This window comes from Oncorhynchus mykiss, chromosome 29 (assembly GCF_057628025.1).
Source record: "Oncorhynchus mykiss isolate SJ-2025 chromosome 29, ASM5762802v1, whole genome shotgun sequence".
NCBI classification, from domain to species: domain Eukaryota; kingdom Metazoa; phylum Chordata; class Actinopteri; order Salmoniformes; family Salmonidae; genus Oncorhynchus; species Oncorhynchus mykiss.
This window is the reverse complement of record NC_143050.1, coordinates 27313341-27333991: the sequence shown is the minus strand read 5'-3', so window position 1 is coordinate 27333991 and position 20651 is coordinate 27313341. Positions and strand designations below refer to the sequence as shown.

The window sequence follows — 20651 nt, the reverse complement described above, 5'->3', positions numbered from 1 at the left end:
ACCGTGCACAGCGAACACGTTACAGTGATGGGCTCCATGCCGTGATGACTCCCTCTTCCCTCCCTTGATGAAATTCAGCGCTGGCAGACTCGGTCTCCTCTGGTCCCCAACAAATTTCCCCGGCTGCTGCCCCATAAGGGCAGGGTGCCAGGCCGCAGCCGGGTCACCAAACTGGGCTCTCTCACCACCTGGGTGTAGAGAACCTGGTGGGTAGGAGGAGGAGAGCAGGGAACCCCTCCGTGGTGCGATTTCCCTCAGTCAGTTTGGTCTCTCCTGGTGCGGTGATGACTGGAAAGTGGAGGCGGCGGGAGATGCTCACTTCTGCATCCCACCACTGACACCAATGCAGGAGTTTTGGATGGAGGTCAATGCAATGGCGAATGGGCAGGCTGGTCCTTATTACTCAAATTCCTCCCTCTTTATCATGCATTGACTGCTTTGGTTGTTTCTGTTACTGTTAGAGAAGGTCTCTAATGGCACTTGTGGGTTTTATTTGTAAGACGAAGGCAGTCAGAAGAATACTGGAGGCCCAATCAAAAGACAATGTTGATCCAAGGACTAATCGTGATGACTTACATTCATCCAGCATGAAATAACATAATGCAGGCCTAAGCCACTACTGTGCTCCATCGACATTGTTGCTTTAAAAGTAAAGAGGACTCGAGAACAACTGAGAAAGCTACTATCAAGATGGGGAACTACACAGAATTATAGAAAAGGCACAATTCCTACATTTACCAGCTGAGCTGAGAAACCTCAGTTCCATATCTGGTAAAATGGTTCATAGAGTTAGCAACCGCGGTAGACAGCTACAGGCACCAATCCTGGTCGTCCCAATACAATATCTCTGCAGACACTGGTCATATAACACTTGCCTAGTCAAATACCGGCTACATGTTGTACAACAGTTGTGATCATGTCAATACTGCACATGGCCCTGTAGCAACTTCCTCCTAGACTACAATAACTAGATATGTTTTCTCATTGTGCCCTTTAACAAACGTATTGGTTTTCATCTCCATGCAATCCACTCATTTGACAGGCCTTAAAATGTATATTTGACATTTAGCTCGTTTTGCGGTCATATCCCTCTGTGGCCATCTCTCGTGCTTTTCAGGCCACACTTGTGCATGACAAAAAGGCACTAGTACGGGCTAAACTGTGTTTGATGAGCAATCATGGGAAACTTAACTAGTTCGCATTACTTAGATGATAGCTTTCTGGTAAAGCCAGTGGCTAATATAAAAGGTTTAAACACTCATTCAATGAGCTAGTTTGCAGACAACTGAAGAATGTTATTCAGTAGCTTTGAAGATGCAAGAGTGCTCGTGCAACACTGTTTGTTGGAATGCTAGTTACAGCTAACCGTGGAGCTAGCCTTGCTTGCTAGATGGCGTTCGAGAACCTGGAAACACATCGGAACAGTCAACATCTGTCTAACTAGCTAACTTGCTAATAACCAACGATAACTTCGGACTGAGTACGTTGTCGTCTTGTTTGAGTCAATAGTGACAACATTAATGAAGTTTTGGCTAAATGTCCACCCAACCCTTGGTATTCAATTATTTGTCAAACTTCCGCGTCCACCGTTCTGCAGAGTTTATCTCCAGCAGTGCATCCCGACCCAGGTACTTTAACCAAGGCGCAGACTCCAAACTTCTCAAGCCAGCCAGTGTGTTGTCAGGGAGTTTTCGCAGCTCCTTCTCAACAAGTGCAAATAACAAGCCCGTCGTTTGTATCTCCCTGATTCCTATACTTATTCATGGCTCTTTCGATAAATTGTGTGCAATTAACTTCGGTCGGATAGCCTCCACTGAGGCAGCCATATTATTTCCGTAAGCAAGGTGGTTTGCTAAAATATGGGTGGGGATACGTTTTACGTCAGAGCGTGCGTGGGCAAGTAGATAGGGATGGGGCCCACACAGACCCATCTCTTCTCTGTTTTTGATGGGACATGCTGAACTACTCTGTAGTATGTCAATGTGGCTAAAGTCATAGACTGACATAAAATCATTGCAAAGTATCAACTGTTGATAAATAGCAGTTTCACTAAAGGTAAAGGGCAGGCAGTAGAGTTGGTTTTCATCTTCGGGAAATAGGAGTAAACAAAAAAGAAAGAATCAGCTGAGAACTTTTTGGGTTGGACATAGAGGGGCTGTCTAAGATTCCTGCACAAGGATCTCTCATAATCTCAGAACGTGTGCCCTCTTGAGGTAAGATAGTCTAATTGGGGAAACCTCTCATTAGAAACACTACTTGCAAGCATGATTATATCAAGTTCTCACACACTGATAGCTTGAGGCGTGAACAGCTTGGTATTTATTTCTTACGAGAGTAGTTATTCATACAAAAGTACAACATTATCAACATTCCTCTGACCTCAGCCATTGCACCAGCAGCTCTATTGTAAAAAAACATGTTGGTTCCCCGAGCAAAAACCCTGTGCTTACCCAGGAGCACGAGTACAGAACATTACAAGACTGCTTCCGACCGCTCTACGACAGATGCTGGGAGCTGATGCTGTCGTAGTCCATGTGGGGTCAAACGACATCAGGAGGCCTAGCTTGGAACTTCTGAAAATGTATTTTAAAGAACTGATTCTAGCACTGAAAGATTCCAAAAAGCGGCCAATCATTTCAGGTCGACTACCATTGTTGGTCCATGGGCATGAAAGATTCAGCAGACTACTGGCATTACACACCTGGCTAAAAGATTACTGTACCTTAGTTGAAATCACTTTTATAGATAACTTTGACACCTTCTGGAAACAGAGGATATTCTACAGGAATGACGGAGTCCATCCAAATCATCTTGGCTCCTGGACTCTGTTCACACATTTCAAGGCTGCGTTGAGACAATGACTTATCAATGACCCAAAACCAGCAACCTGGTTCAGGTTATCAGTCAACCTACCAGGGTAGTTACAAACAGCAGAGGAATGAAATCATCAACATGTACTGATCACATCTATACTAAGGCCGCAGAAATTTGATTTAAAGCAGTATCCAAATCCATAGGATGTAGTGATCACAATATAGTGGCCATGTCTAGGGAAACCAACGTTCCAAAGGCTGGGCCTAATATAGTGTATAAGAGGACAGGCTGGGCCTAATATAGTGTATAAGAGGACAGGCTGGGCCTAATATAGTGTATAAGAGGTCATACAATACGTTTTGTAGTGATTCATATGTTGATGATGTAAAGAATATTTACTGGTCTGTGATGTGTAATGAGGAGCAACCAGACGCTGCACTTGACACATTTATGAAATTGATTATTCCAGTTACTAATAAGCATGCACCCATTCAGAGAATGACTAAAAACTGTCACCATATTAAAATGAGTTCAGTTCACAGGGTTGACCTTAAATTAAGGGACAGACGTAAATGAATCCCTAATCTTCAGAAATGACTGTCGAAGCAACACAATTACTAGGGATTTACAATGATGGTGAAACTTGGGAGACAATGTGGGATTAAGTGGGTTGAAATCTTCAGAGAAGTGACACAGGGTTAAATAAGGGACAAGTCCAAATGCGGCATGTTTACACTTTAGCAAGCCTTTATTCATATTTAAAAAAACATCTGATTTATTGAATGCTCCATGTGGTCTTCATTAAAGAGCACTTCATTTAATATAACAATTCAAATTCAATATTGGTGTACAATTTTTACTTAAAATATCAAAGGGACACACAAAAGGCGCTTTTTGTGGAACGACCCAGGTATCTTCTGGTTGAGAGTGCAGACCTTGGGCGGGGGTTCAGTCCCTAACACAGTTAAGGCCTTGGTGCCTAGACTTGGAATGCAGGGAACACCAACCTTCCATTGTGACAAGGTCACAGAAAGGTTGCATCTGATACTCTAACCCTCCTGTTCCACCAGTTTCTGACGCGTCACCATCACAATCTCCTCCATCACCTCCGGTTTTAAGATATCCTTGATCTAGAAAGACAGAGAGACAGGTAACTTTATATGCTTTGTAAACACTTTGAAATCTGATGAAAGGTGCTAAAAATAAATGCAATGTCATCATTGTCATCATATGAATGGCTTGGATGGCTATAGATTGTGTGTCATGCAAAATAGCTTGCCATCGTGTCCCTTTTAAAAATAATGATCTAACTGAGGCACAATGAATGGAAAGGTTTGCTTCTCTCAGATCCTCTTTCCATTAGCCAGATCAGTACAGACAGCGTTACCTGGTGTGGGAGTGATGACTCGTAACAGTAGAGCACACTGGTGTCATACAGCAGCACCTTGTGTGCCCCCAAGGCCAGCAAGCAGTTCCTTAACCGCGAGATCACCTCCCGATCAGAGAGAGAGACCGGCTGAGAGAGGGAGAGGTTACAGTGAGGTGAGCCGAAAGACCATGTTGAGAAAGGGAAACAGAATGATTGGGGTAGATAATATAGTAAAAGTCAAACAGTTATAAGTCTTGTTGAAAGATAAGTACAAATTCAAGTAACACTTCACATTATCTACGTAGAAGTTGGATCCCTTGTATTTCCCACTCGCATCTCTGTAGCCCCAGGCAGCTCATACCTCCAGACTGGTGTAGTATCCTCCAGCCTCCTCGTCCTGCTGTCCTGGGGCGGGGTACAGCCACACAAAGCCATTGTTGCCCAGGATGATGGAGGCCCCACACGGCAGGTTGTGGAAGTGGGTTTTCTGTCTCTTGATGAGAGAGGGAGATAGCTGCACAAGAACTCCTTGCCCCAGCTGATGTGATGTGGTTGCAAATTAATAAGAGAAGAATATGAGGTCAATGATTTTCAATCACTTTAAAAACCATAGAACATCAAAATTGTTGATCACACATTGGGTAGTTCATCTTAGCTACCTTTCCGTACTTTAAACTGCGGGTGTGAAGAGAGAGTGCTCCATCCGAGAAAACAGACTGTACCTCTGCCTGAGAGAAGAGCTAGTCAAGGACAATCTTGACCATAGTCACATACAAATGATGGAGCAGATAGAAGTTAATGCATTCATCAATGAGAGAATGACACTTTCTAGTAGACGGTAGAGTAAAAAAAAAAGGGAATCTCAAGATAACAAAGATTCCATGTATTTCAGTGTAGTTCGGAGGGTAGGCTGGATATGATGAAGGAAAAAGGGCCCAGGTTACTGGTTAGGGTCAGATCAGAGGATACACTGATGAGGTCCCCCTCCTGAAGGTAGTCTCTCATGGTGAGCTCATCTTCTGCTGACCGTCTCCTCTAAGAAGGACAGATATAGACATAGAAAGATGGATTTATGGTAAGACAAAGAAAGAAAGAGAGAATAATGTAAATAAATATCCAAAGACGTTTGACCAACAGTGTCATAACAATATGCTTGCACTGGGTGCTAAGAGGAAGAGAGGACCAAGCACACATTTACCCAAAGACACTTCCATATTCCCAGATCTAAGTTGTCTATTCCACTCACCAGCTCTCCTCCGGGCAGATTGACAGAAGAAAGCAACAACACAGAGTCCAGTCTGGAGTTGGTCTCCACCTTCCAGCGCTTCTGTTGCACCTACAAACAGCAGACAAACACTAAGCTCCAACCCGGAGAAGCACGATCACCCCAAGTCATTATTAGCCTTACTGAATCGTATCACCACCTCAAATGGAAACATACCTCTGTGATCCTTCCGACCACCACATCTCCAACCTCCCCATTGAACCTGGGAATCAGAACAGATAAAGATGGCAAAATTAATCAATAACAAGTCATATTGTTTTTTTTTAATTTAATTATTTTTTTTACATACCAACTTAGACTGTGATTCAGTAACAGCAGATGCTGCACAATGGAACCGTTGTCTTCAACACAGAGTCAGTAGCTAATCACTGTGGTAAATCTAAGCCTACAGACATTACTGTGGCACCTGGTCCACTTACCTGGTCCTGAGCGGCCGTACACAGACGAGCTTATTCACCCTCTCCACCTCTCCTGCCACAGAGGCTGTTAGTTTTTCTTCATCCATGTAAGTCCCATGACCCCTAGAATGACAATCAGTTTGGTCTAATCGTGACTCACTCAATATCCACTTTCAATGTCAATGTCATGTATACTCTGGACTCCGACATTGCTCGTCCTAATATTTAAATACTTCTTAATTCCATTCTTTTAGATCTGTGTGTATTCTTGTGAATTGTTAGATATTACTGCACTGCTGGAGCTAGGAACACAAGCATTTCACTACACCTGCAAGTACATCTGCTAAATATGTGTATGCGACCAATAAAATTTGATTTGAACACAATTCAAATTAACTTGGCAGAGGGGGTATGATTCAATGAAGAGAAACTTGAAATTGTGCAACAAATATTAACAATAGTATAGTGACCCATATGGAAAAGATTGTTACATGTTCTACCTGGAACTTGTCAGTAATACATATAGCAGTAAATATACTTACAAGATTCATAGAATATTATTGTAATATCTGACATATGGGTATTTAACATGTAAACATTGTATTATATATTTTTTTAAACATACAAGTAACATGAAAGCGAAGCATTCTAAAAGGTGTCACATACATGGGACATACACATTTCAACGCACTTGCATACCACTGTCTGATGTCATTGAAGCATGCAAGACCACCTCGAGGAGGAGGAAAGCAGGAGGAGGAAGGGGAGACGATGAGGAGGAGAGGGGAGAAAGGGACAAGAGGAGGGGGAGAATGAGGAATGACTGGTAACTAAATAGATTCACTGCTGTTAAGTGGAGATCTCGCAACAATCATACAATCATTCTCAAGATAGCACATTGGTACTAGTCTGATATAAATATAAAAGCTAAGTGGAGGCGTCATGCCCATAGGGGACAGGGGCATGTGCCCCCTCATAATTGTCCTGTTTAACATAGATATAGTTGAATTTGTTGTTGTTTTTCTCTGTAATACTACCAGCCACCTGGCAATTTTATGAAGTTGGCTTTAGCTTTCCCAGATTGGTTCCCAATATCCTAACTTGCTACCACGAAGACATTTCAGGCTATCAATAAAAAGTTAAGAGTAGCTAGATTGTCTAACTATCTTAGCTGGAATGCCTGCTGGCAAGTAATTACTAAATGTACTGAATAAGACTCACATTCCTTTCCATCTTTTACCCAGATTTCAGCAGATAAGCATATTTAGTTTAATTAAAAGGTGCTACACATAGCAACCATGATATACTCTAGATCAGGGATGGGCAGCTTTGATTGGAGTGGGGCCATACAAAAACAGAACTCATGAGGGGCTGCAGTGGCTTGTGGGTCTGCGTACCCACATCCATAACCCCTCCCCCCATTTTCTGAAATTCTACACATTTTGCCACGGGCGGAGAGAAGATTTTGCAATTGTATAACTCATTTCATGCAATTCTACTCATTTTGCCATGCGGTATATAGAGATATTTGCAGTTTTAAAGCAAATTTTTGCAGTTTTAATACGATAACTGATGTGTTGGGTGTACTGGTTCCACGATTATGCACCACAATACATGTCAGAGATGATTTTAAGTTGTGTACCCAGTAGGTCTCTCAGGTCCTCTGGCACTGGCTTTTTAACTATCCCAAAGCCTAGGACCAAAAGGCATGGAGAGACAGCCTTTAGTTACTATTCCCCCCTCCTCTGGAATAGCCTGACAGAGAACCTGATGGGGCTGAAACTGTGGACATATTTAAAAGCAATCTTAAAAACACACCTTTTTATCTTTGCTTTTCCTTTGGGTGCTTTTCAGTCTTTTGTATTCTATTCTCTCAACAGTAAAAATCAAGTTGCCCATTCCTGCTCCAAATTTCAGGAAAAAGCTCTCTCATTTCAAAATGCTAAATTCTCCAACTTGACCCCCTCGAGACCAGCCCTTTGCCATCCTCACGTACTTTTTGCCCCCTCATATTTTTTGGGTTGCATGACACCCCTGAAGCTAAGCAGGGCTGGGCTTGGTTAAAACACTGGATGGGAGACCAAAGGCATAGCTATAGATAAATAAACTGTCCAGTAGGAGGTGCTGCCCAGCCTTAATCATGGAAACTCATACCTAAAAGTGAAAATGTTTATACAAATATTGTATTTCTTTTAGTAATTGTCATGTTTTTTTATATGTTGACTTATACAAAACAATTTAAAACCTACAATTAAAGCATTTATTTTGTAGAGGTTACATTCTCAGAACACACTTTTATAATATTCATAGACGACTCATAATTAATATACTTTGGCTCAAATATGTCATACCATATATTTGTAGGAAATTCAGCACAATCAACTATTCAATTGTGTATATCATATAAGGCATATAATTTAACACAAATACACCACTGACATACACTACCGTTCAAAAGTTTGGGGTCACTTAGAAATGTCCTTGTTTTTCATGAAAACAAATAACTGTGTCCTTCAAACTAGGTTTTCATCAAAGAATCCTCCATTTGCAGCAATTACAGCCTTGCAGACCTTTGGCATTCTAGGTAATCTGAAGAGATTTCACCTCATGCTTTCTGAAGCACCTCCCACAAATTGGATTGTCTTAATGGGCACTTCTTACTAGAATACCAGCTGACTGCTTCTTCCCTAAATAGTTCTTGCATAGTTTGGAGCTGTGCTTTCGGTCATTGTCCTGTTGTAGGATGAAATTGGCTCCAATTAAGTGCCATCCACAGGGCATGGCATTGCAAAATGGAGTGACAACCTTCCTTCTTCAAGATCCTTTTACCCTGTACAGATATCCCACTTTACCACCACCAAAGCACCACCAGACCATCACATTGCCTCCACCATGCTTGACAGATGGCGTCAAGCACTCCTCCAGCATATTTTCTGAGTCTCACGAATGTTGTTCTTTGTGATCCTAACACCTCAAACTTAGATTTGTCTGTCCATAACACGTATTACAATCTTTCTCTGTCCAGTGTCTGTGTTCTTGTGCCCATCTTAATCTTTTATTTTTACTGGCCAGTCTGAGATATGGCTTTTTCTTTGCAACTCTGCTGAGAAGACCAGCATCCTGGAGTCTCTTCACTGTTGAAGTTGAGACTGGTGTTTTGCGAGTACTATTTAATGAAGCTGCCAGTTAAGGACTTGTGAGGCGTCTGTTTCTCTAACTAGACACTCTAATGTACTTGTCCTCTTGCTCAGTTGTGCAACAGGGCCTCCCACTCCTCTTTCTATTCTGGTTAGAGCTAGTTTGCCCTGTTCTGTGAAGGGAGAAGTACACAGCGTTGTACGAGTCTTCAATTTCTTGGTAATTTCTCGCATTAAATACATTAATTTCTCAGAACAAGAATAGACTGACAAGTTTCAGAAGACAGTACTTTGTTTCTGACCATTTTGAGCCTGTAATCAAACCCACAAATGCTAATACTCCAGATACTCAACTAGTCTAAAGAAGGGCAGTTTTATTGCTTCCTTAAATCAGCACAACAGTTTTCAGCTGTGCCAACATAATTGAAAAAGGGTTTTCTAATGATCAATTAGCCTTTTAAAATGATAAACTTGGATTACCTGACATAACGTGCCATTGGAACACAGGAGTTGCTGATAATGGGCCTCTGTACGCCTATGTAGTTTTGCTTTTCTTTCAGAAACAAGGACATTTCTAAGTGACCTAAAACTTTTGAACTGTAGTGTATAAGGGAAAACACTTTACAGGATCCTTATTACGGATTAATTATTCGATTTTTGTATAAATAATCTTCTGCCATACAAGATTCTTATTTGATGTTCATTATTATCCATACGGGACGTCAAGCTGGCTAAATAACCTATGAATGGAGTGAATAGCTACAGTACTGTACAAGTGAAACTTGCAGAGTATTATGCACTAACAAGTGAGACCTGACATATGTCAACATCATATCTAACGTTAGCTAGCTACCTATCTAAAGCAAATCAGGCAAACAAGACGTGGATTAATATTGATTTACAGTAAAGAGAAGGGGGGGGGGAGCTCAGACTCAAAATGTTATAAAATGGGAGCAGTACTCGTTGGTTCATACTAGCTTGTAGACAGACATACCTCATAAACCCTGTATCTGATGTAATCACATCACCGGGCACAACTAGATCTTTCCCATCCAAAGCAGACAGAGAGGGTGATAACGATACTTGTTTCCGAAAAGTTGGTAATCTCATGTCCGCAGCCATGTTTTCTGTCTTCTGTAAATTTAAACGGCGCATGTAATTGACGTCATCTGATCCTTGGCCATTCAGAATGTACCGAAGACGATTTCCACAAAATCCAAATAATGTCTCTCGACATTCATTCATTTTATAACTTATTTTCACAATATTTCAAACTGCATGAGTAATAATGTGAAACAGACAATGCGTTGCTTTGCAAAAAAAAAACATTGTTTACGTAAGGATGCTAGTTTTCTTTAGTGTCTTGCGCCATCATGTGGACTTGAAGCGATACTTCAACCCACCGAGAGCATTTTTCACTATCATTATGTGTAGAGGGCAATAAATAAATAACCGAAAATCATAACATTTTTACATGGAAATAGCTGTTCTATAATTCAGCCTACAGTAGTAGCCAATGTGTGGTGTTCAAAGTAGGCCTAAATTCCATGAGACTTTCGAAAAGGAAGTGACTGAAAATGTTGTGTTGTTTGATGCAAGAAACCACTTTACAAAATAAAATGCGTTATTATTCCCATACCATTATTACAGAGAATCAAACAAATGATGCTACCCTCTGTCTATTGGCTACTTAGCTGATTCAAGCCTGTCCCAAAATACAACACTGCCCCTTTAAGACAAAAAAAAGCTCTTTACCTGACTAGCTTTTCAAAGATTGATAGAAATGTTCACGTTTTGTGCTCTTGTAGGAATAAATCGCTCCCCCATTTCTGACTACAAATGATCTCTAACAGGGCTAATAATTCACTAACTAGCAAAGGATATGAACAAATGCACACATTTTACATGCAGCTCTCGCTTTGATCTCAAAACAAGCCATCACTCATCACAGCTCATGCTGTAAACACAACCCAGTTCACAGGGAACAGCACAGATACATATATGGCAATGGTCTATTTGCATATTGGCCTACTGCAGCCCTGACTGGTTATGCCCCACAGGTCTGTGTAGAGCACAGCCGAGATGTGCATGTCAATGCAATAGAATCCTACCCCGATACTTTCTGCCTACAACAGCATCTCTGGCATTGTTAGTTTTGCATACTCTTGCATAGTTTGTTTTGTTTTGCATTGAAAGAGGCTAATATTGCATTGATTTGATTACAATTCCCACAGTAAAGGGGGTAACTCGGGGACATCTCTAGAAAGTTGAGTGAAGTTCAATCTCATGCTTCTCTGCTCTGGCTGATATTTCTTCTGCACAACATGGACTTGACAAAGTGTCGAATGAATTCCACAGGGATGCTTGCCCACGTTGACTCCAATGCTTCCCACAGTTGTGTCAAATTGACTGGATGTCCTTTGGGTGGTGGACCATTCTTGATACACACAGGAAACTGTTGAACATGAAAAACCCAGCAACGCTGCAGTTCTTGACACAAATCGGTGCGCCTGGCACCTACAGCCGTACCCTGTTTAAAGGCACTTAAATATTTTGTCTTGCCCATTCACACATACACAATCCACAATCCACAATCCATGTTGTGTATGTGTGCCATTCACACAATGTGAATGGCACACATACACAATCCATGTCTCAATTGTCTCAAGGCTTAAACATATTTATTTAACCATTTAACCATCAATAAGGGATCATAGCTTTCACCTGGATTCACCTGGTCAGTCTGTCATAGAAAGAGCAGGTGTTCTTAAAGTTTTATATACTCAGTGTATGAAGTATAAGATGTTTGACATCTGTGTGGACAGTGCTTTGTCAACTGATATCTGTCACCTACAGGGTCTGAACCATTCTTGTGTGAGTTGGATGGCAGTGGTAGGATGTTTCACATCCGGGAGCCAACCTCCAGGCATCTCCAGGCCAGCTACCTGAATACATTTGCCCCCTTCCAGGTCCGCCAGGAGGATGGAGGCAGTGTTTGCGACTGCCGGATGTGGTTCCCCAACATTGCCACCCTCCAGATGCACCTCATCCACAACCCATGCATCCTCTACTACAGGTTCCTCCCTCGCCAGGGAGTCAACACACAACCATCCACAGAGTCTGTATTTTGCAGGAGGCACAGGGAGGATGATGAGAATCCTCACCAAGTGGTGCAAGGAGGAGCTATGGTCCTCCCAAATAAATATTATTGCCCGATTATAGCCACTTGTGTGCTTTTGTCGGTCATGGTCTTCTTTACACCTAATAAACATTCACAACACGCTAGTTCACAGGAGGTTGGTGGCACCTTAATTGGGGAGAACGGACTCGTGGTAATGGCTAGAGCGGAAAAGTATCAATTGCCTTTCCATTCGCGCCGTTCGCGCCGTTCTTGTGAGCCGTCCTCCCCTCAGCAGCCTCCACTGCGCTAGTTCATAATAGGCTACCAAAAGGTCCAAAGTAAAGAACACTATGCAGACGTATTAATTTCATTCTTTATTTAGAATATAAGGAAAGCACACGTCTTTACATTCACATACAGTTCATCATTACACAACACTTTACATTAATATACAGAGATACAGGGACAATTTATTACAGTGTAAAATTTTGAAAAATGTACACCTACTTCTTCATACTGTACATTTAATTGGAATTCAACTTTTTTACTTGACTTTTTCAAACAACCTTCCTCCTGAGTTGGAAGGCCTACGATGACAGGACGTAAAGTGAGGATAATTGTATTTAATGACAGCATGAAGGAACCACCCAAAAACTAAAATCTGTTATGGTAAAACATCCTTATCTGAAATACAGAGTACTCGTCTTGACCAATAGAATTATTAACTAGAATAGCAAAGTATTTCCTTTGACATGCTGCATCCTGGCAATACTGTATTGACTATACAAACAGATGAATAATGGACAGTTAGCCTACTCTTGGAACCAACATTCAGTCCTTTGTTCAGATTCTCTGTACAGGCAATAGTACAACAGTTTCCTTTGGAACAACAAAGTGTTTTTGACACACTCTGATTTTTTTGTGACCATTACAAACATAATACCCAATAAGTCTAAGCAGACTGGATTGTAAATAAGGCAACCAGTAGAAATGTATTTGAGAACGTCTGTACTATCAGCTCAACCCACCAGACATAGTACACCCGGACATACTCTGGTTCATTGCAAAGTCATAGCGATGCCTGCCACACCAGCAAACAGTAGCCTCTCTGAGAAGGAGGGAGAGCGCAACCTGTGGCTCAAGTGTGCAGAGGTAAAGTGCAGAGTTGTTTGCATTAGCACGTTTCTCTTTCTTCTCTGCTATCATAGCACCATGGTGGGGATATGGTGAACCAGGGGGACCTGGTGTTGGGACAGGCTGGTGATTGGTGGGGGTGGAGGTGAGATTTGGGAGGCAGTGTCTGCGCCCCCCGCCCCTGGTCTGTGCCTGGCACTCTTCTGGTGTGCCCGCAGCCCTGCCAGTTGGGAGTAGGCGCTCTGGCACACATGGCACTTGTAGGGGCGCTCTCCGGTGTGCAGGCGCACGTGGTTGCGCAAGGTGGACGACTGGCTGAAGCGGCGGTTGCAGAAGCGACAGACGAAGGGCTTGTCCAGGGTGTGGATGCGCATGTGGGAGCGCAGGTTACTACGCGAGTTGAAGCCCCGGTGGCAGATGACGCAACGCATGCGGCTAGTCGCAGACGAGGAAGAGGAGGAGGACGAGGGGGAGCAAGATGAAGAGCCGTCACATGAGTGGGAGTCCTCTGAAGGGAAAGGAGAAAGAGGGAAGGTGAGATCTTTATGTCAGTCACATCAGTTTATGAATTATCAAATGTTGATTGTGACATGGAAAAGAATCAGTCTATTTGCAGTAGTTTGAAATGAACAAGGGTGATGTAAATCTGTTGGCTGCAGCAGAGCCCATAACACACTGGCCCCACAGGTAAAGGGGGTCAGATAGTAATCTGGTTCTCTAACGCCCATAGCGTGAGGAAAAAGGAGCTCACCATTGCGGCTCTTTTTCTGATGCTCTTCTTCTGTACCGGGAACGCCAGGAATACCAAGGAAGGTGTTGTGGGAGTTTCCGTACCACACTAGCAGCTCCTGGTCTGGAGGGATAGTCTGTAGAGAGCAGGAGGAGGAATGTTAAAGAACTAATAGGATGAGGTAACTATATCTGTGGAGATCCTTTGTTCCGATGATACTCTCCACCAACTTTGCATTACGCATCAAGAGTCAGATCTCTGTACAAACAGCAGGTTGTGCTATTCAGCAGCTGAAAATAGGTTGCCCTATACAGGCTAGGGGAGATTTGACCCTTTTATACAGTCTATGGAGTCTACACCAACAAAGGCCTACAAATGAATGGGCTTAGCTGCAGAACTTGTCATGGCTGCAACCACACGCTTTCAACGGTCCTTGTGAAGGCTGCATGTCAGAGTTGTGAGTGACCGTATCTGACTTGGTTCTCACCTCCACGGCCCTGTAGAAGATGCTGCTGCCAATCTGCACCACCTCCAGGTTCTGCTCCTGCTCGTTGCGCGCACACTTGATGTAGGTCATCCAGCTGCGATGGTCCTCCTGACTGGCATCAATGAAGTAGCGTACCGTGCCATCATCGTTGAACACCTGAGATCAACAGCAAGAGGTTAGGAGTCTGGTACAATTTGAATGCAAATTACCCACTGGGCACACACACTGGTTAAAATAAAGTGGTTTCCACATTATGTCAATTAAATTACTTAAAACAAACGTGGAATTGACGTTGTGGTTATTATTGTCCATGTGTGACAGACTCTTATACATACAGTTTACTGGTGAACAAGACCAACTATTCCCCCTTGCACATGTGCTTCCTTCACAAACATGACATACAGAGATTCAATGCTGTTATTCTCCTGCCTAATTGTGATAGCAGCTCAGTCCCTAGTTATGGTAACTGCACAGATGATTCTCACCTCCCACATGAGGTTGTTGTTCTTTAGCAGGTCCACGTGTTCAGGGGAGATGACGGTGCCAGTAAATGGACCCATCTCTGTGCCTGCCTTGATCCAGGTCTTGGAGAAGATGCCCAGGCCCTCGCCAGGTATAGAGCTCTGGGCAATGATCACCTCACTGGGCAGCACCAGGCTGGACAGCTTCTGGACCTCTGCAAACAGAAAAAAATAGTAGGTTATTTGACTGCTGCGTACATTTCATTAAACCTGTGAATTTGGTCATTCCATGGTTATAAATGCATGAAATTGTCGACCTACCCAAGCTAATCAATTTGCCTAAAATACGTTGAGGATAGGAGTGGTTTAAGTCAGGCATTGTGCATTAATGCCAATATTATGTTTTTTGTATAAAATAAAATGTCAAAAAGCAATGTTTGATGTATAGGCCCATCTTTCGAATAATGGGCCTATAAAAATAAAAAATAAAAGTTAAATATGATGCTTTGATAGCGTTTTAATAAATCATGAATTTAAAAAATATATTTTTACTGACTTATCTAAAATATTATTTAAGTGTCTTACGAATTAGGTGTTTAACATTTTGTAATTGCTAACGCAGCAAATAGTTTGCATCTTATTTTGGTCACGAAATATTAGGTAGCCTAACATCTCATCCACCGTTTAATTCGATTAAATGGATGAATTGAAAGTTGTTTCAAAAAAAAAAATAAACTCGCAAGCATTTTCATCCTCATTCAATTTTTTTTTTTTTTTTTTTAAACACTTGGGTTTCTTTAATGTCAGAATCAAAGAAAATGTATTTGGGACTGCGAAAAGACGGCTCGAAGAGAGGTTAAATGGTCTTCTATTGCTCAGGGTCCAGCCATTTGTCATGCTTCAGATGTGATATTCATTATACCCTACTGGAAAGAAACGGCTAATTCCAAATTCATTATCCTTTTAAGAACTTTGTAGCAATAAAATTGCGCTGAATGAAATGAGGACTTGTTTAAAAGGCCCAGGAATTTCTCGAACAAAAAAATGGAAAGGCGATTAGATGGTTGACATGGTATGAATGGCAATAGAATTAGCCTTCACGGCGCATTATCTGAGGAACAGAAATCTTTTAAGGCGAGAGAAAGAGAAAAGCGCCGGAGCCCATAGCTGCCAAAATAGGAAAAGAGACTGTCCGGAGATTGATGAATGCGGGATAAAACTCGGGACACCTCAAAGAAAGGGAACCATTCTCTCCCTTCGGTTTAAGTGGAAACTTTCTCAGGTCAAGCACAAAGTTAACCAAATGAGTTTAATACCCTTCGTCTTTCAGTCAGCAACAGTTACACGCCTAACAAGCTTCTAAATGCAAGGTCTCAAAGCACTAAATGGGTTAATGCGCTAAATGGGTGGAAATAAAAAGGCCAAAGAATGAAAATACGGGAGAACAGTAATGAGAAAGTCACAGAGACCTTGGGAAGAAATCTAGAACAGAGGAGTGACGGTTTTCACTTCTTTTGGTTCACTCTCAATGACACATGAGACCTCACTGAGGTTCTTGTGTTGAATACATTCTTACAAAATGCCCATTTTACACGCCTTTTAGTCAATTATTGTCAACAAGAGGGACACTTGTTAAAATAACCGAATATTGTTCATAGAAAATACTTCTAGGTTGAGTCAACATGTTGAGGGTATTGTTTTTTTGGACCAGTCGTTTTATAGCCTAATAAAATGAACCATATTTTAAAAAATATATATGATTTCACTCTGATTATAGCCCATGTCACAATTTGGTATAATAAAAAAAATAATAATAATAAGGCTACATTTAACGAGACAAGCATTAGGATGTTAAATTGCCACAGACAGGCCTAGGCAATACGTTCTTTAGGCCTAGTGGCTGGTTGCCCGTACAGAAATCATAGGAAGAACTCCAAAAGGGACAATTACCTCCAACGAACGACTGTGCGAGGACCTCGGCAGTGAAGGCTGTCTTGGGACCGATGCTGCTCTGCCTCTCCTCCATCAGGTGCTCCCCGATCACATTTCTCCACCGTCCATACAGGAAACTGTGCAGAATGTCTGAGGTGATAATATCAGACAAGGACCGACTCTGGCATTTAAATCCAGACTTCAGGGCTAAAGCCTCTGCAGGTAATACCGAGCCCATATCGCAAACTATTGCAAGCCGTGTTCAGATATGAGTGTCTTTAAATGCAAAGTGGATATTCCTTCCCGTTTGACGGCTGGGTGGAAATGTGCCGTCCTCCTGCAGCGAGGGTCCTCTTTATAAGTTGCTGGTCTGACCCCTCTCTAATTAGTTATTAATGACACTCCCCTTATGGTATGGACCTGCTGCAGCAGAAGAAAAGCCGCCTCTATTAGGCGGTCCTTCCCTTTCATATGAGAGAGAGAGAGAGAGGGGAGAGAGAGAGAGATAAGGAAAGAGAGAGAGAGAAGGAAAGAGAGAGAGCGCGAGAGAGAAAAGGAAAGCGAGAGAGAGAAGGAAAGAGATAGAGAGAGAGAGAGAGAGAGAGAGAGAGAGAGAGTGTGTGTGTGAAATGGAGAGAGACAACAAGGAGCCTATAAGCCAATAGACTACTCAGCAATATAAATGCAGACATGATTGTAAATAAACAAAAATATGTTAGGGGAGTATCCATTTTTTTCAGTCACTTACAAATGATTCAACATCCCTTTACACACCAATCAGATTAGATGTTTCTTCATGAGAGATGTCTAAGACAGCCTTCTATAAAACTAATTCCAAAAATCACCTGGTCGCCAGTTTACCAATAGTTTTAGTAAAATATAAAATGTACATTTTAAAGTTACTGATTAGGGCCGTATAACATATAGCATAGATCAAATGTAAATATGGCTAAACAATTGATGCACAATTCACGTTTCTATATTCCACCCAAATGCTATACAGCACAATGAGTCCCACGATTATTTAACAGAGTGAAAATGCTGTCAACTTTAAACTGGTTCAACAATTAGTTTAAAAGTTTGTCTGTCATCAAATTAAGGTCATTGGGTCTGGGAGTTGCTTAAACGTTCTTTCTCAGGCATTCCGCATTCATGTGGTTGGCAATATTAATTTTCTTCCAGGGAGTTATAGCGCGGGAATAATAGAATAGAAACAAGCTCAACGTGCTTTACCGCATTGTTCCCATGCAAAAAATGCAAAGCTGCTTTGACGTGGTTCACTTCTCTAGCCCTTGTTGAAATAAGCGGTTTAATATTCATGGTTGTTCATAGCCCTTCAGTATATTGTGACAGCGTTTAGATGAGTATATACAGCCCCTTTCTTCTCAATAGCCACAGTTCTCTCAGTTTTTTCCTCTCTATTTTTCGGGCTTGATGGACTGGGGGTAAATGAGCAGTTTTCCTTCTCTTCCAGCAGAGAGAACATCTTTATTCCGTCCCCGGCTCGCGGGTTTCCTATTCAGTTCCTCTCCAAGTAATGTCAGGGGGCTGAAAAGTGCTGCAAATCAATCTTTCATGGTGTTTTGAGGGCACATTGACACCCATGCACTCCGCCTTTCATTCCAACAACTACAAGGGGATGGTCCGAAAAGTTGGTCTCTGACGAATGTGGACTAGAATTCGAATGGAAAAGAAGATATGGATTCTAAATGCAAAGTATAGAACGGGTTGTTTTGAATACAGACATAGTGAAAAGGTGAGTGACAAAGCACGAAAAAAGATGACTGTGCACACAGCTGCTTTTTTTGTTTTGTTAGGAGGGGCACCTCCTACATGTGTGCCTTTTCCCAGATGAAATGTCCCTCTCGCTGAATCTGATTCGTTCTCAGATTTATTTACATGTATTGCATTTCAGCATTTATTTTACTAAGAGGCTTCAGCTTTGAGTTAAATCGTAGGGCCAGGGGGAGGGACCGGTCTTTATTAAAGATGAATTAAATTAATTGGAATGGGGTAACGCATGGATTTGATTTATTTGATGCATTAACCTTTTATTTTTCTGTCTGGTAAAGGGATGTCCACGTCAAGATCTTTTGAAAAAAAAATGTAGGCCAATATTTCCTAAATTAAAGTGTAGCCTATGGATTAAACAATAGCCTTTAAATTTGCTATAGATTTATTTCCAATATTTTGCTAAAAACTCACATTTTAGGCCTAGGGAAAGCAGCCACTAAACCTAAAATTCTTCAAGAAATATGAAGTTGTATAGAATAAAGAAAAATATTGCAGATTAATCTTTTAGGCCTACAACAATTAAACTAAAGGTTCTTATATCACTACAAATTACGTTAGTCTATATATTCTTAAACTTTATATGCACTATATGATATTCATTGTTTAACGGGGTTGAGCTTAAGAGAAGGCCTTTTATATCATTCCATTTAAAACACCTTATTTTATTTCATTCATCAAATTATAACTGCAAAGACTCATTTTCTTTGTACATGGCATGTTACTTCACTATTTGTAGTCACCCGTGAAATAGACCAAGCACATAATACCCCCTATAATTATTTTGAATTACTGTAAATCCATACTTCCTAACTTAAAGGCTTACATAAAACATGCTTTCCTTAAAACAGTCCTCTTAAAAGAGACAAAAACACCCCTTCAGCCATTCTGTTATATAACAAGCATTCAACATTAAAGTGGGCTGAATAAATCGTATTAAAAACACCAAGCTCCTTTTAGTTTTTAACCAAACAAACATTCCCAACCGGAAGACAAATTGTCATTAATTTCTAAGCTGAATCATTCCTGTTACTAAAAAAGCTACTTGCCAACTACAACAGAATATCAGCTGAGAGGGATGGGCAGACAGGTCTCCCCTGGGCTTCTCCTTGGGGCCATTAAAAAGAGATTAAGGTAGATATCCCAGCATGGTGGATACAGTAGATCGGCTTATCTGCAGGAAAGGTGAGAGAGGGCCAGTCCCTCCCATAAAGGGGTTTCCCTGGAATGGGACAGGGGGCAGGACACCTGCTTAACGAAACTGGAGCTTTAGAGGGAAGGGGGGGATGCAGATGTGTGTATGTGTGTGTGTTTGAGAGATAGAGAGCACCCCCAATTCCCCACCTGCTCAGATAGTACCAAGCCTGAGTAAGTAAACACATTGTTAAAATGGCCAAATTAATTAGACTATAATCAAATGGTTGCATTTCATCAAATCATTTGTCTCACTGTTGACTTACTCAGACCCGTGAAAACAGATTGCACAACCATCCATTTTTCTTTGGACAGCCCTGCATAAACAAATCAATAAAACCCATTTAATAAACTATTCATTGCTGTACAGGGCAGCTATTCAGGACCAACGCTGTGAACAGTGAATGAGCCATAATACATACTGTCCCCTTCACATTCCACATTCTCTACATGAATACCCCCTGGCGTACACCTAAAAACGAAACATATACAGTTAGCGATACTATAGGGATTAGGTTTCACATATAGCAGCATAGAGAACCTATTCAAAAATGAATGGTCCCCCCTTCATAATCATGGCTCTCAACCCGTCTGGAGGTGATGTGGAGAACAACTAAATGATCACGCCTATACAATGGCCAAGCAGACCAGGGTCTGTCCGCAGGGGCTTCATATTAAAAAGCAAGAGGATCAAAATCAAGGGCTGGATTTGGAAACAGCTGCACAGTATCAATGGGGGGGACAGGGCCGGGGCAGAGTAGGGTCCACTATGGCCGAGGCCCCCCCACGGGGAGTAAA

General features: G+C 41.7%; 3 protein-coding genes across 4 annotated transcripts in view; all 3 read right to left on the bottom strand.

Moving 5' to 3' along the window:
- Positions 1–1865, bottom strand: part of LOC110509795 (tyrosine-protein kinase ABL1) — a 64133-nt gene extending 62268 nt beyond the window's left edge. The window contains exon 1 of one of the 2 annotated variants that reach the window (XM_021590908.3): positions 3–1865. In XM_021590908.3, the coding sequence (XP_021446583.3) occupies positions 3–135 (133 nt within the window). In that variant the 5' untranslated portion in view covers positions 136–1865. The remainder of the gene's footprint in view (positions 1–2) is intronic. The other variant, XM_090226932.1, reaches the window with a different exon arrangement.
- A 1678-nt stretch (positions 1866–3543) lies between these two features.
- Positions 3544–10173, bottom strand: LOC110509797 (exosome complex component RRP4). The gene is made up of 9 exons (XM_021590910.3): positions 9998–10173; positions 5888–5989; positions 5625–5670; positions 5430–5519; positions 5153–5218; positions 4843–4911; positions 4545–4721; positions 4202–4330; positions 3544–3944 (listed from the first exon to the last, which is right to left on the bottom strand). Exons 1-9 carry the CDS (start codon positions 10156–10158, stop codon positions 3864–3866), a joined length of 921 nt encoding a protein of 306 aa, XP_021446585.1. The 5' UTR covers positions 10159–10173; the 3' UTR covers positions 3544–3863.
- Positions 10174–12485: 2312 nt separating this feature from the next.
- On the bottom strand, positions 12486–17865 carry LOC110509798 (PR domain zinc finger protein 12). The gene is made up of 5 exons (XM_021590911.3): positions 16887–17865; positions 14961–15151; positions 14476–14631; positions 14010–14124; positions 12486–13766 (listed from the first exon to the last, which is right to left on the bottom strand). Exons 1-5 carry the CDS (start codon positions 17104–17106, stop codon positions 13327–13329), a joined length of 1122 nt encoding a protein of 373 aa, XP_021446586.1. The 5' UTR covers positions 17107–17865; the 3' UTR covers positions 12486–13326.
- Between the last annotated feature and the right edge of the window lie 2786 nt (positions 17866–20651).